Here is a 15,354-nt window from a genome sequence, read left to right on the forward strand (position 1 = left end):
GCCGGCAAAGCGGCCAGCGTTTCGGCCTTTCACGCCTGCGCGGAGACAGGCTCGTCGCGCTCCTTTTTTTTCTCCCGCCTCTTCAGAGTGTTTGAGCGAATAATAGGAGAGAGGGAACTGGGTTTCTGCCAATCGTTGGAAGGGTGGGTGGGGTTGGAGGTGGGAAGGGGCTGGGTAATTTGGAAAGAGGAAATGGAGCAGGCGGAGGGCTATAAGACGACCAATGAAAGGGGGGAGTGAAGGCAGGAGGAGGTGGAACGAAAGAAGTACCTAATAGAAAAACGGGAGGCTGAAGTCCCTGCCCAATAAAAATGGCTACAGAGCGAATGACCGCGGAAGGAGGAGGGTGCTGTGCGAGCCTGGCCAGTAGGAATAGTAAAATGGGAGCCAATGAAAAGGGTGAGTAGGTGGAGGGCAACTTGACAGACAGTGGTGTCTATTTGGGCAGTGACAGACAGCATCCGCAGTCAATAGGAATCGCTGAGGAATTCTTAAAGTCTCCCAAGAAGGTCACGAAGGAATGACAGCTGGGGAGGGCGGGACAAATTTGCGATTAATTTGCATTGTCAGCCAATGAACGCCTTTCCTCGCTTAAGCAACTGGGGAGGAAGATAGACGGCTGTCTCAGCCAATGGAAGCATCCAAAGGGTAGGGGTGCTGCCAGCAGGCGGTGCCAGCCCCGGGATATCGGTGACAACCAGAGACAAGCGCAGAAGTGGGGTGACAGTTGGGGATAGCGCTGTGAGGGGGCGGGAGCCAGGGACATTAATGCAGCCCTTAGCCAATAAAAGTGCGGCGCTGCTTTGCTTGAGTCCTTTCTGGGCTCCCATTCTGCCTGTCTCTCTCTCTCTTTTTTAAGAAGGCTCCACACCCAACGTGGGGCTTGAACCCACGACCCTGAGATCAAGAGTCGCATGCTTTACCAACTGAGCCAGCCAAGCTTCTCCTAGGCTCCCATTCTCCATCCAGCTCCAGAGCCACCTCACTCTCGTGGTCTGTGAGATCCCACCACAGATCCAATGCCTTGATCAAGTACTCTCAACCTCCACTCCGTCTCTAATTCTCATCTCGGTCTCACAACCAACTTCAACACTCAACGCCCAGAGCTCCAAAATCCTCTAAACGACCCATTTCTCTGGATCCTCCATTTCCTATGAAAATCCCAAGCCCTAAGTCCCTCTCATCAGCTCCCCATCTATCCGAGCTCCTCCCCAAAATCTAGGCTCTAACTCCTTGGACCTCATCCTCTGTGTACCCCTCCCATTCTAGTGGGCATCCTAGACCCCAAACTATGAATTCTCAGTAACAGGAACTCCCATATCTGTGTTCTTATTATTTTGGGGATCCAGGACCCTCACTGCCACACCTCTCTGTACTCCTCATTTTCTAAGAAACCAGACCCCAATCTCCTGAGTCCCCCCTGAGCTACCCTAGACCACAAACACAAAGCCCTGACTTTAAGAGCCTCTCCTCTCCCTGACCCCCATTCTTCTGAGCCTCCGAGTTAGAAAGCCCCAATTTCCATACAAGAGTCCACCATCCTGAAATTTCAGTCAGGCCTCGCTCCCAATGCCCAGGTCCTCCTTGGTTTCTGAGTTCTCTTAGGCTACTCACTCCCAGCTCAGACTGAGATCCTGTGTATTCTCACTCAGTGTGTGAGTTAGACATACAGCTCCTGATCTCCTCCTCGACTTCCCCACTTTTCATTTGACCCAAGCTACCTGAGCACTTTATCCTCTTCCCCTCTTTGGAGTTTTCCACCCCTCCCAGAATCCAAGAATAAGGTTCCTCCCTGGGCCTAGACCCCCATGGTAACCTTATAAGGTGAGGCAGCTGTCGATTGAGGCAGGGAGGGGCCCGTGCAGGAGGCCAAGGGCAGCTGCTAAGTTTAGGGTGGCTCCTTCTCTCTTCTTAGAGACAACAGGTGGCTGGGCCCCAGTGCCCAGAAAAGAAAATGTCTTAGAGGCATTGGCATGAGGCTGGAGGAGGGAGAAGGGAGGAGGCATCTTCCTCAGGACACTGGGTCCTAGAGGGAGCAGGAGAAGAAGGAGATGGGTGTCCTTGCCAACCATGGCCTCCTGGGGCTTCCTCGGCCACTATTTCCCCAGGAGAACATACCTCAAAGTCACACAGTCAGCCAAGCTGGTTCTTGCCCGGAATGGAGAAAGGGGCCACTGGCCATCCCCGCCCCCCAGGAGGAGGTGACCAACTAGCATCCCTCTTGGTGCTTTGACTCCCCTTCTCTTGGTTCCAACTTTCACAATAGGATCCAAAGAAGAAATGATTACAGACTCACATTCCATTATGTTTTTCCTGTTTCAAACCTTTCCAAGGCTCCCAAGTTCTCAACCCTCAGCCTGGCATTGAAGACTCTCCAGTCTCTGGTCTCCAGCCCCTTGCACCCTCTGCTCAAACCCCATTACCAATCTGGCAACCTGATCTTTCACTTCTCCAGGCCTTTGCCCATCTGTGTTCTCTGCTTAGCATACCTGCCCCTCCATGTCCACCTGACCCACATCTCCTGGCCTTCATAAAGTCATCCCCATACTTCCAGACATGGCTGCTATGCTCTCTACTTCTGTGCTCCTAACCAGCTGTGAAGTCATTCTCTACATTTATCCTGTCTCCACAGCTAGACTGTAAGTCCACCAAGACAGGGCCTAACTATTAATTGTAATGATTATATTTCCCTAAACTGTTTCCAAATCGTGTTCATATCCACAAGTTGCCCATTTTATAGAAGGGGAAAACAAGGCCCAGGGAGCACAAAGCCCAAGATCACAGAGCAGGCTTTCTGTCTAGTGTCTTTATACCTGGTCATTCCATGCTTGGCATCTTTTCTTGAACCACCTCCCCACCCCCATGAAGGGGATGTAGAAGACTTTCTTGATTCTTCAGCTTCCCGCCTTTCAACTCTGCCACTACCCGACATGCATACGTACACTTGACTATGAACTCCAAAATGGGAGTGGGGGAGGGGCACCTGGGCGGCCCAGTTGGTGAAGCATCCGACTTCGGCTCAGGTCATGATCTCACGGTTTGTGGGTTCGAGCCCCACGTCGGGCTCTGTGCTGACAGCTAGCTCAGAGCTTGGAGCCTGTTTCAGATTCTGCATCTCCCTCTCTCTCTGACCCTCCCCTGCTCTCTCTCTCTCTCTCTCTCAGAAATAAATAAAAACATCTTTTAAAAAAACCAAAATGGGACTGAGGGATTGTGCTTACCAAAATGAACCCATGAAGCACACAGCCCAGTGCCTGGCACACTGTAAGTGCTCAATAATTTTACTGGGTTTAAATCTGGAGGGGTGCCTGGCTGGCTCAGTCGGTAGACCATGAGACTCTTGATCTCTGGGTTAAATTCAAGCCCAACATTGGGTGTAAAGATTACTTAAAAATAAAAAATATTTTTAAAAAAATAAGTAAAACCATAAAAAATTAATTTCAAAATATGGAATGTTTTAAAAGTAAATAAATCTGGACCCACCCACTCAGGGGTACAGGGCCCTGGTTCATATATTTCCCAGTACTGTCCCTCGGTTTGGGTCCTCTCTGAACTCTGGCACATTCCAGCCCCCTTTGGGGAAAAAGAACATCCCTTCCTGCCCAGGTCCTAGTGAGACATGCATCCCAAGACCCACTCCCTCCTCCCTCCCTGGGCTCCAGCTGCTGCTTGGCCCTCCAAGAAAGGAGAGGCCCTGAGCTGGGCTATTTTGGTATCTGGGGTGGGCACCGACAGGGCTAAGGTTACCTTGGTATGTTGAGGGCTCCCTGGGGCAGGACTATATAACCCCAGAGGGACCGCCCCAGGCTGACTCTGCTCCTCTCCAGCCAGAGCCACTGCCTTGCCCCCAGGAGACCGAAGACATGGTGAGTGAGAATCCCCAGACCCCCCAGACCTCAGGGCAGCTTCACTTTTTAAAAGAAAGTAGCTGATTCCCAGTCCAGTAAGAGAAAAAAGATGAATCCTCCCTTTCTCGTCATTACTAATGGGGATCATACAGAATGATGGCCTAAAGGACCCAACCAAGGATAATCTGCCCAGACTCTCCACTCACAGACCTGTCCCTCTCAAAGCATGTTCTGTACCTTTCTGCGCTCCCTCTTCCTAAAACCCTCTGGGACCAGCCAGGCAAGAATTCCAACTCCCATTTTATAAATGAGGAAGTAGAGGTTCAGATAATCTACTGTCAGAGTAGATTAGGGTCACAAAGCAAGTCTAGGACTCAGAGGAGGCAGGCTCAGGGCACCAAGAAGGGACTTGCCGAGAAGTCCCACTTGTTGCGTAGGATGGAGGACAGGAATTTGGGGATACAGCTTTAACTAAGTCCTCTCAGCAGAGGTCATAAGGAAGGGCAAGCCTAGAGCCAGAACAGTTGCTTTAGAAAAATGACCCAAAGAACCCTGAATCTAATCCACTGTCTCCAGAGAGGAGTAGGGATTGACCCATAGACCCCTTTGCCCATCCCTCACACCCCCCCCCCCCCAACAGGCACCCAAGAAGGCCAGGAGAAGGGCAGCTGCAGAGGGCGGAAGCTCCAATGTCTTCTCCATGTTTGACCAAACTCAGATCCAAGAGTTCAAGGAGGTGAGAGGAGAAGGGAGACTGAAGGCTGACCAAAGGCACTCCCTGCTGCTCCTCTCCCTGCCATAGCCCCTCCCTGGAATGTGCACCTGTTTGGGTGGGGGAGGGGAAGGGTTTAGAATTCCTTGCTCCCCTCCCTGCTTGGCATGTAAGAAGACAGCTGGCTGGGGGCCAGAATCTCCTCTGCCTGGGGTAGGGATGCTGAAACCTGGCCATAAGGGACCTAACCCCTCCCTGCTACTACCTTTCACAGGCCTTCACGGTAATCGACCAGAACCGTGATGGCATTATCGACAAGGAAGACCTCCGGGACACCTTCGCAGCCATGGGTGAGCCCTTTATCCTACCCATAAAGATTCAAGGCTGAGGAGTCCTAGGAATTCAGAAGCCTTGGGTTTCAGCCCTGCTGGCCCCACCCTGGGCGGCCTCAGTCTGCCCAGATGAAAAATGGGTGGGATGATCTGAACTTATGGGAAGGATCAACCGTTGGCCCCAGGACCCCACTCCAGCTTCCCCCACCCTGCTCCAGGGCGCCTCAATGTGAAGAATGAGGAGCTAGATGCCATGATGAAGGAAGCCAGTGGTCCCATCAACTTCACCGTCTTCCTGACCATGTTTGGAGAGAAGCTCAAAGGTGAGTGAAGTGTCTTGGGTCTAAGCCCCCAGCTGCTCCTCCCCACATCTTTCAAGGACAGACCCTTCAAGGCCCCTTCCACTTCACATGCCCTCTGACCCTGCAGGTGCCGACCCTGAGGACGTGATCACCGGAGCCTTCAAGGTCCTGGACCCTGAGGGGAAGGGCACCATCAAGAAGCAGTTGTAAGTGACCCTCTCCAGCTGCTCACACACAGAAAGCCTCCTTAAATTCTTACCAAGGGTTAGGTGTAAGGGAGAGAATAAGGGAAAAATTAGGACTATGGAAATGGGCAATAGGAGTACATTTTCATAGCACGTATGGGAGGGGAAAAGCAAAAGCAGGGAGACCAGACTGGGAGACCAGTGACGGATCTACAGTGACTTGGGTTTTGAAGATGATACTAGGAATGGAAACAAGGATGAGGTGGAAGGGAGTGGAAAGGAACCACGAAGCCCAATCTCAACTCCCCATATGTCACCTCTCTCCAGCCTGGAGGAGCTGCTCACCACGCAGTGCGACCGCTTCTCCCAGGAAGAGGTGGGTTGGGGAGGGGCCCGGGAGACGCAGAGGGAAGGGGGAGGGGAGAGTACGCAACCGGTAGGAGACGCCCTTGAATCTTTCCCCAGATCAGAAACATGTGGGCAGCGTTCCCCCCCGACGTGGGAGGCAACGTAGACTACAAGAACATCTGCTACGTCATCACGCACGGCGACGCCAAGGACCAGGAGTAGGAGACCCTCTTAGGCCTCTGCTGGCCAATGCCTCCTACCAGTCCGACCCCCCACCCCGACTCCTAATAAAACTCAACTGGTCTTTGTTTCTTAGTTGCTGCGCCTTCGGTGCATTTGTGGGAGAGGGACTCAGGTGGGATGCCCCGGTGAAACACGGCCTGGCACCAAGGCAGCGTCCAACAAATGAATGAGTAAATAGTGGCCCGGAGGCGTAGGTGGGGCGGTTTCACCCGCTTACACCGCTACTTATTCCCGCTGGGAAAGCGAAGACTCGAGTGGCTTCAGGGGAACTTTTTATTGAAGTTACAACTTGGGTGAAGAGGGGCGGAGGTGGGAGTCATGGGGCGGGGCGGGGCGGGGCCAAAGGCGGGGCTACAAACTCAGTGTGCAGGAACCTGTTAGCCTTCGAACCCCGTGCCCGGGCGGACTTCTCAGGCTGGGGCTCCGGGATTAAGCGCCCGGCGGCCAGAGGCTTGGGGATTGGACAAAAGACGGACTGAAGGCGGAGCCGAGGTAAAGCAGGGCCCGGGCAGGGGCCTCAGAGAGCGTCCGACTGCTCGCCCTGAGTCTGGCCCTGTTGCATCTGGGCCTGCATCTTCTCCAGCATCTCTTGCATGCGGCGAAGCTGTGAGGGGCAAGATTGCAGGCGGTGGGACCGGACGAGGCCAGAGAGGGACTTCGAAGAAGACTTGGGGCCTTGGTCGGGGGGGAAGCGAGGTACTTGCTCACCTCTTCATCTTTCTCGCGGATCAACTTCTCGGTCTCGGCCAGAGGCAGCATTGGCAGCGGGATCTCTGTAGCGCTCTGGCGGGAGAGCTTACTAGAGGGCGGGGGGATAAAGGGACAGGGAATCAGGGACGCGACCTTTGGTTGTGGGTTACAGCCGCAAAGCAGGGCGTGGGGCGAGGTTGGGGTCTAGGAGGCGGGGCCGTGTCTTTCGTTGCGATCAGCAAAGTGGGTGGGGAAAGATTCTGGGGGAGCGGTCTGGATGGTGAAGGCGGGGTCCGGGATAGGGAGGGCGGGGCCTTGGGAGCACCTAGGACAGAGCTCGGGCTCTCACCTGCGGCTGGCTCGATCACGCGCCCCAGGCCGGGCCAGGCTCTGTAGGCAGCTGGCCCTGTAGCCCTCATAGAGAATATCGTGGGTCACCTCCTTCAAGTCCTGCAGGTGTGTCTGCACCAGCATCCGTCGCAGGTTCAGGAAATCGCAGTGATGTGGGTTCTCCACTAAGGGGCGGACCGGCGAGCGTCAGGGGGCTTCTTGGCCGGGTCGGGTCTGCCAGGAGTCCTGCGCCCTCTCTGAGTGAGGGTCTGCAGTTCAAGGACCCCTCTTTTGACTTTAAAACCCGCGGGACCAGAGATCGCCCCAACTTCCTATGTTGGGTGCTGTTAACTCAGCGGCGTTCTGGGCTCCCTGTTGGCCTCAGAAAGCGTGCCCCACCTTACTCACCCTCCACAGTACCCCAGGAGTAGCGGCGCCCCCTCACGGGACGGGTCCCGCCGTCCCTCACTACCTCGCAGGAACCGACGACTGCGAAAGGGATGCTTTCCTGGAGGGCAGGAGTCAGGGATCACCACCGTTGGCCCCTCCTTGCCAGAAACCTCGTTGTCAGCCTCCACCTCCATATCCGCCTCCCCTGCTTCTCTGCCCCTTCCTCCTTTGCCTTTGCACCTTCATCTCTGCATCCTGCCTCTTGAAGTCCTCATCCTCATCAGAGTCACAGTCAGGAAACTGGTAGATGTTGATCTCCTCCTCCTTCAACTGGTCCCGGATCTGGGAGCAGACACAGAGAGAAACACAGAGGCTGTGAGCAGCAGATATTGCATGGTGGGAGACGGTGAGATACAGGTACCAGGTGGTCAGAGACAGAGAGGAAGACATGAAAGACAGAGATGGTGAGAGGTGGACATACAGGAAACCCCAAACCAAAATGTCGGAGGGGTGCCTGGCTGCCTCAGTCAGGGGAGCGTGTGACTCTTATTCTTGGGGTTGTGAGTTCCAGCCCCATGGTGGGTGTAGAGATTACTTAAGTCACTGGAGTGGAGGTCATTATCCTGGGGCTGGAGGGCTATCAAGAGTCATCACAGCTTTGCTGCCACTCGTATCCAGCCCAGGGATTCTATTCTGAGCCTCCAGAGACATGGCTCCTTCCTCCAGCTTACTACCCATCTTTCTCAGAAACTTTCTCCCACAGACTAACCTGAAACTAGCCAAAAAGGTACCCCAAGATCAAAGAAGTTAAACCTGAGTTCAGGTTTGATGACAACTTGTGGTTTCATGTAGAGCCAAAGATCAGAGGTCACCAAACATACCCTCTGCTTGAGGGCCTGGGTTTCCTTGGGCATTAGGGCATCTGCTTTGCCAATGACTGGGATGATGTTGACCTTTTCGTGCACTGCCCGGAGAAAGGCCACATCTAGGGGCCGGAGCCTGCACAAAGGGATTGGTCAGGGTTCAATCTTAGGCCACAGAAACCCTCCCACTCCCCTCCCCAAATACCCCAACCCCCCAGGGTATCCCCCAGACCCTCGGCCAAAGGGTGAGATGAAGTAGAGGCAGCAGTGGACACGGGAATCCTGAATGTTCTTCCGGTTCAGGCCACTCTCATCCCTAAGATACTGCTCAAATTGCTCCTCAATAAAGCGCACCACAGGCAGCCAGCTGGGATGTGGGAGGAGAGAGTACGGTCAGAGATGAGGGGCCACAGCATAGGGAAGGCCACAGCATAGGGAAGGGGCCAAGGCTAGCCAGGACTGAGGGTAGGGACTGGTTTCTTTGGCTCCAATCAAAGACATCAGAAGAGATGGGCAGTGTGTAGGTCAGGTGTCCGGGAAGCACAGGGCACTTTGGGCTACATGGACACCAGAAACAGGCCCCACCTTTTGGAGAGGGCAGGGGCAGAGCAGACCAGCCCTGTAACTGATCCCTCCGTCTTCATAGATTAGCCACATCGGGAAGCTTAGCCCCCGTTCCTTCCCCTGCTCCTCACCAGTCTGAGCAATCCACGGAGTCCCCAAAGCCAGGTGTGTCCACCAGGGTCAGTTTCACCTTTATACCCCCCTCCTCGATCTCCACGCCCCTGCGCTCAATGGTCAGCGTTTGTGTCAAGCGAGCTGTGGGGACAGGGAGAGGTCAGGGAGCTGGGTAGGGGTCTGAGACAGGACTGATAACCATTCTCAGAATCACAGTTGCCCCACCCGTTTTTCAGGGGAGTCTCAGAAAAGCAGCAAGCTGCCTGAGTTCCCCAGAAAGTCATGGGAGACCCAGATGAAAAGAAAGAGAGGGCAGGCCGGGGATCGGACAGACAGAGCACCTGAAGAGGAGGGGGTTGGGAGAGTGGGGGGGGGGGGATGGGTCTTACCACTGGCCTCTGGCAATTGCCGGTCCTCATAGAGATTCGTCAGAAACAGGCTGTTGATGAGCGTGGATTTTCCCAGGCCTGACTCCCCTGTAGGCAGGACAGACCCTCCTGGTCAGGTGAGGAGACAATCACGGTCTCTTGAGGACCCCCCTCACCCCCTATACAAAACCCCTCAGACCTGCCACCATGAGTGTGAAGTCAAAGCCCTTCTTGACGGACTTGCGGTGCAGCTGGTTGGGGAGGGCGGCGAAACCCACATACTCCTTGTCCTGCTGGTGGGGGGTGGACAGTATGAGGCTGCTGGGAGCAGCAGGCAGGGCCCTCCAGTATAATCTGACTTCAGGAGCGAGGAGAAGGCAGCCTACTGTGGGTTGGCCTGGGCCTGGCTACTCTGGGGGCTGGGGGCTGACGGCAGAGATGCCTGTATTCCCGGGCATAAGGACTCACCATGGCCCTGCTAGCTGTTGCCGCACCTGCCGTCTCTCCCCACTTCCTCTGGTGAGGCAGGAAGTTGAGTGTGGCAAATAAGGGGGCGGGCAATGTAGGAAGCTGAGATGCTCTAACTGGGCCAGAGAGGTGGGGAAAGCCAAGACCAAGAATACCTGGAGTTCTCACTTACGGGATTCCTTTGGCAATCCCTTCTCGCCGCCCCCCCCCCCCACCATGGGAAGCTTCAACCCTTCAGTTCTCTGCACACCCTTTCCCAAGCCCCCACTGTAGCCCCATCACCTTGGTAGGAGGTGGGGTGTAGGCAGAGAGGAAGGAAGCAGGTTGGTGTCTCTAGTAAGTGACATGAAGGCTTTGACTGGTATGGGTAAAATTAAAAATAATGTTCCCACGGTCTAAGTGGACCAAAAGTCATAACAGGGTTAGAGGTGGGAGGGGCCATCAATCTTCCTTACCAGCTTATACAATTGATTCTCAAAAGGACTTCAAGTCTTTGGATACTATTACCAGAGATACCTTCCTTTAGAATCCTGGCCAAGGCACCCCTCCCTCCTCTAGCCCCTTCAGGGGCTTCCCAGTGACCTCAGAATTAAGTCTGAGTTCTGGCCTGGTAGTCAGAGCCTTCCACATCTGGCCTCATCACCCCATCTCTCACTCGCCCTTGGAGAGTGCCCACATCCTTTGTTCTGCCCACGTTGAGTTCCTTCTGCTCTTCTTGATCCTTCAAGGGTTTGATTCAAAGATCTCTTCTTCCTCCTCTAAGAAATCTTACGCAACTATCCCAGGTGGAGTCATTTTCCCTCCTCCAGACTCTAACCCCTTTCACTGGCCTTTCCAGTGCTCGCATTTGTTTATCTGGCTATCTTTTCTACCGGCTGAACTTTCTCAGCCATGAGAAATGACTATGTCCTCTTCATTTCTATGTCCTTGGTGTCTTACACAGGGTCTGGCACAGAGAAGGTGCCGATAAATAATATACTAGATGAATGAGTGCTTAAAATAATGAGTGAATGAGGTTGGTCAGGGCCAAAGGCTGGGAGGCTGTGGAACATGCAAAAAGAGCCTTGCTTTGGAGGCAGAAAGAACTCCGCAAACCTCAGTTCTACCACCTACTATATGACCCTTAGGCAAGTCGTTTGACCTCTCTAAGCTCCATTTTCCTCATGGTAAAATGAAATACATCCATTTCCACTTAGTTATCAGGACTCCAAGTAGTTTCAGATGACATGTGCGTTGGAGTCAATCAGCTAGATACACAAACCCTGGCGTTAGCCTTTATGAACAGAGTGACCTCTCTGAGCCTTTACAACTAATCTCCTTCCTATTGGGCCCTGCTTCATATGGATCCTGTCTACTGCTCCGGCCTCATTTTCTTTTTCCATTCCTTGGGGTTCTATTTATTATTTCCCTGTGAACTCAATTGTTACCCCCCACCACTCCAAATTCATGTGACGGAGCCCTAACCCCCAATGTGACTGTATTTGGAGATAGGGCCTTTAAGAAGGTAATTAAGGTTAAATGGAGTCATAAGGGTGGGACTTTAATCCAATAGTTGGTCTGGAGTCCTTATATGAAGAGACACCTATGATCTCTGCGCAGGCCCAGAGGAGAGGCCATGTGACCATGTGAGGACACAGTGAGAAGGTGGCTCTCTGCAACCCAAGGAGACCAGAAATCAACCTCGCCAGAAACCAACTCTACTGGCACCTTGATATTGGACTTCCAGTCTCCAGAACTATGAGAAAATCAATGTCTTTTGTTTAAGCCTGCTAGTTCATGGTATTCTGTTATGGCTGCCGGAGCAGACTAATGCAACCTCCTAGCTCACTCCTAACCTGCGCCCTAAGGCAACCACCCTAATGTGGTTCGTGTGGAAATTTTTGGTTTGTATACATTTTGAAAAATGTGTAGTATGCAGTGCATGTTTACACAGATGGTTATATATCTATGAATACATATCTGTTAGCTTTCTCATTTAGCACTATTTAAAAAAAAATTTTTAGCTTTTTTTGTTTACACCCAACATGGGGCTCCAACCCATGACTCCGAGATCAAGACTCGCATGCTCTTCTGACTGGACCAGCCAGGCGCCCCCCGTTCAGCATTATTTTTAAGATCCATCCATGTTGCCATGTGTATAGCTGATCCTTACTTCAAACTCGTTTCTATTACTGTCCCCTTCATGTAACCTTGGAGAAAACCTCTCTGCACTTTATCTATCAGATGGGATGGAAGCTCCTGCCACACTAAACTCAGATGTCATGCAAGAGTCCTAAGATTATAGGGAAATTATGATTAAGAGATGTGTGATCTTGCTGTGTGATTTTGGCCACCTTCCTTTAATTTCTCTGTGACTTAGTTTATCAGTTAAGGTGAAATTAATAATTCTATTATTAATGGGAATTAATGGGAATTCTATGGCCTAATCCACATTAAGCTCTTAGTTGAGTGGCCAGTATATGAGACGCGCTCACGCAGAATGCTAGTTATTGCTAGCATTGCTGAGCGCAGGGGTGTGACATGCCACCATCTCAAATCTGCTCCTTGCTGAGGATCCAGACGGTGAATCAGTCAGGGTTTTGGCCCTCTGGGGAGACAGGACAGTCATAAGTAAGTGTGTCACAGAGCACTGGTGCTAAAAATGTAGTGTAACAAGGAGATAAACAGGGTACTTTGAGAAGCCAAGGGAAGGGATAATTATACCCCTCCTCACACCACCCCAACTCTTCCTCCTACATTTCTTAGCCACCACAACTCTTCCTCCTACATTTCTTATCGCTCGGAGCAGCCTTAAGGTCTTAATTAAACTCTGAGCTCCTCCCCCCTGCTCTCCACAAGTGCAGCCGACCCTTGAACAATGCAGGTTTAAACTGCGCAGGGCCACTTATATGCAGATTCTTTTCAATAAGTACAGCACAGTACTATAAAGGTATTTTCTCATGATTTTCCTTTTTAATTTTTTTTTTTTTTATTTTGGAGAGAGAAAGAGAGTGTGAGGGTGAGGGAGGGGGCAGAGGGAGAGAGAGAGAATCCCAAGCAGGCTCTATGCCCAGTGTAGAGTGTGATGTGGGGCTTGACCTGAGCCAATATTGAGTCAGAAGCTCAACCTACTGAGCCACCCAGGTGCCCCTCTTATGATTTTTTTTTTTAATGTTTTATTTATTTCTAGGAGAGAGAGAGAGAGAGAGACAGCGTGAGCAGGGGAGGGTCAGAGAGAGAGGGAGTCACAGACTGAAACAGGCTCCAGGCTCTGAGCTGGCAGTCAGCACAGAGCCCGATGCGGGGCTCGAACCCACGAACCGTGAGATCATGACCTAAGCGAAAGTCGGACGCTTAACCGACTAAGCCACCCAGGCGCCCCTGATTTTCTTAATAACATTCTCCAACTTACTTTATTGTAAAAACACTGTATATATACAAAATGTAGATTAACTGTTTATGTTGTCATTGAGGCTTCTGGTCAGCAGTATTAGTAGTTAAGTTTTGGAGGAGTCAAAAGTTGTATATGGATTTTCAAACTGTGCAGAAAGTTGGCATCCCTAATCTCTGCATTGTTCAAGAGTCAACTGAATATCCAACTGGTTTCCAAGACTTTCCTATCACTTAGAGAAATTCGTCTCCCTCCCTCTATACCTTCCACCCCCCCTTTAACCCCCCTTCAACCCCTGCCCTGGGTTCAAAATGATCAGGTCTTCCCTGAGTGATTCAACAACCTTTAAGAAAATAACATGGATATTCATTTATTTGCTGTATAATCAACACATTCTCACAGAAAAAAAAAAAAGAAAATGCAAATAGAATAGAAATATATGCATTTAGGGACACCTGAGCGGCTCAGTTGTTTAAGCATCCAACTTTGGCTCAGGTTATGATCTCACGGTTCATGAGTTCGAGCCCCACATTTGGCTCTGTGCTGATAGCTTAGAGCCTGAAGCCTGCTTTAGATTCCATGTCTCCCTCTCTCCACTGCTCACCTGTTCACACTCTGTCTCTCTCTCTCTCAAAAGTAAACCTTAAAAAATTTTTTTTAAAGAAATATATACATCTAATATCACTACCATGATATAACCCCATTTTGATGTTGATCCTTCTGGATTTTCTCCTATCTATATAAATGTGAGTAAACATATTTACAAAACTATGATCATACTATAACTTTGGAACCCTGTTTTTGTCACTTCATATGTTTTGTACATTGTTCTATAGTAAATACACATTTATATTATTTCTTGACATGTTCATTTATTTTTAGAATGACATTTAACAATTTGATGAGTGCTTTTTCTTTTTTTAAAGTTTTTATTTTAATTCCAGTTAACACAGTGTTATATTAGCTTTAGGTGTACATAGTAATGACCCAACAGTGCTACACATCAGCCAGTACTCATCACGACTCCTCCATCCCATCACCTGTTTAGTCAAATTCTCCACACTCCTCCCCTCTATTAACCATCAATTTGTTCTCCATAATTAAGGGTATGTTTTTTGGTTTGTCTCTCCCCCACCTCCCCACCTTTGCTTGTCTGTTTCTTAAATTCCACATATGAGTCAAATCATACAGTTTTTATCTTTGTTTTGACTTCTTTTAGCATCATACTCTAGCTTCATTCATGTCATTGCAAATGGCAAGATTTTCTTTTTTATGAGTGAGTAACATTCCATTGCATAGACATACCACATCTTTATCCATTCATCAGTTGATGGACATTTGGGGTCTTTCCATAGTTTGGCCAATGTTGATGATGCTGCTATAATGTTGGGGTGCAAATATCCCTTTAAATTAGTGGTTTTGTACTCTTTGAGTAAATACCCAGTAGTGCGATTGCTGCATCCTAGGGTTTTTTGAGGAAACTCCATACTGTTTTCCACAGTGGCTGTACCCATTTGGATTCCCACCAACAGCTCACAAGAGCTCCTTTTTCTCCATATCTTAGCTACCCCTGTTTCTTGGGTTGTTGATTTTAGAGCTGACAAGTGTGAGGTGAAATCTCATTGTAGTTTTGATTTGCATTTTCCTGATCAGTGATGTTGAGCATCTTTTCATGTGTCTATTTATAGATATTTGGTATTTAGGTTGATTCCCACTCTTCCCAGTGATAAACAATGCTGAGCTGGGATGGACATGTTTGTGGTGCCATCACTGTGTACTTGTCCCATTTCCTTAGGGGAAGGGGAATTATTGAATCAAAGGAAGTCACATATCTAAGGCATTTATGCATATTAACAAATTGCCCTGCGGGAAAGCCTCTTGACTTGTCTAGTATAGAGATGACATGAGTTACTAGTGACGTAATATTCCATTTACATGCTTATTATTCAAACAAATTTGACTAATCATTCATGTCATATGGTTTGGGGCCTGTTCTGAGGAAGGAAGATCTTGCCTTGAGATTCCTATGGGGCAATATATGATGGACGGTTTTCCCATTTAATTATCTAGGTTAGTTCTTTTTCACCTTGCCATCAAACCTGCATAGCTACCTATGGCCCTACCTGGTGACCCTAGAAGGGCTTCTGTATCTTTAGACCCGAGTTCAGGTTCAGACTTAGTAACTCCAGGCTTTCTCTTCTCAGTCAAAGCTAGCTCTGAGAGCGAG

General features: G+C 50.4%; 2 protein-coding genes and 1 non-coding gene across 3 annotated transcripts; 1 reads left to right on the top strand and 2 right to left on the bottom strand.

Annotated features, from left to right (window-relative positions):
• The first annotated feature begins 390 nt into the window (after nucleotides 1–390).
• Nucleotides 391–5,995, top strand: MYLPF (myosin light chain, phosphorylatable, fast skeletal muscle). The gene is made up of 8 exons (XM_039247952.1): nucleotides 391–399; nucleotides 3,828–3,866; nucleotides 4,489–4,584; nucleotides 4,835–4,910; nucleotides 5,111–5,215; nucleotides 5,322–5,400; nucleotides 5,707–5,755; nucleotides 5,845–5,995. The coding sequence occupies exons 1-8, from the start codon at nucleotides 391–393 to the stop codon at nucleotides 5,947–5,949; spliced, it is 558 nt and encodes a 185-aa protein (XP_039103883.1). The 3' UTR covers nucleotides 5,950–5,995.
• On the bottom strand, nucleotides 869–941 carry TRNAK-CUU. The gene has a single exon. It is a non-coding gene; the product is annotated as a tRNA-Lys (tRNA).
• A 234-nt stretch (nucleotides 5,996–6,229) lies between the features above and the next one.
• Nucleotides 6,230–9,841, bottom strand: SEPTIN1 (septin 1). Its single transcript, XM_039247716.1, has 11 exons — nucleotides 9,758–9,841; nucleotides 9,489–9,582; nucleotides 9,311–9,397; nucleotides 8,939–9,062; nucleotides 8,476–8,610; nucleotides 8,262–8,379; nucleotides 7,621–7,722; nucleotides 7,399–7,498; nucleotides 7,010–7,175; nucleotides 6,679–6,769; nucleotides 6,230–6,574 (listed from the first exon to the last, which is right to left on the bottom strand). Exons 1-11 carry the CDS (start codon nucleotides 9,758–9,760, stop codon nucleotides 6,488–6,490), a joined length of 1,107 nt encoding a protein of 368 aa, XP_039103647.1. The 5' UTR covers nucleotides 9,761–9,841; the 3' UTR covers nucleotides 6,230–6,487.
• Nucleotides 9,842–15,354: the final 5,513 nt, after the last annotated feature.

The sequence above is a fragment of the Hyaena hyaena genome, unplaced genomic scaffold (genome assembly GCF_003009895.1).
Source record: "Hyaena hyaena isolate Hyena2069 unplaced genomic scaffold, ASM300989v1 scaffold_306, whole genome shotgun sequence".
NCBI classification, from domain to species: Eukaryota; Metazoa; Chordata; class Mammalia; order Carnivora; family Hyaenidae; genus Hyaena; species Hyaena hyaena.

Excerpts from the sequence above, each read along its gene's own strand:
- MYLPF (XM_039247952.1), top strand. Across the intron at positions 4,911-5,110 it reads GGACACCTTCGCAGCCATGG|GGCGCCTCAATGTGAAGAAT; the intron begins GTGAGCCCTTTA and ends ACCCTGCTCCAG. Across the intron at positions 5,756-5,844 it reads ACCGCTTCTCCCAGGAAGAG|ATCAGAAACATGTGGGCAGC; the intron begins GTGGGTTGGGGA and ends ATCTTTCCCCAG.
- SEPTIN1 (XM_039247716.1), bottom strand. Across the intron at positions 7,499-7,620 it reads GGCAGGATGCAGAGATGAAG|GAAAGCATCCCTTTCGCAGT; the intron begins GTGCAAAGGCAA and ends CCTGCCCTCCAG. Across the intron at positions 7,176-7,398 it reads CTCCTGGGGTACTGTGGAGG|TGGAGAACCCACATCACTGC; the intron begins GTGAGTAAGGTG and ends TCCGCCCCTTAG.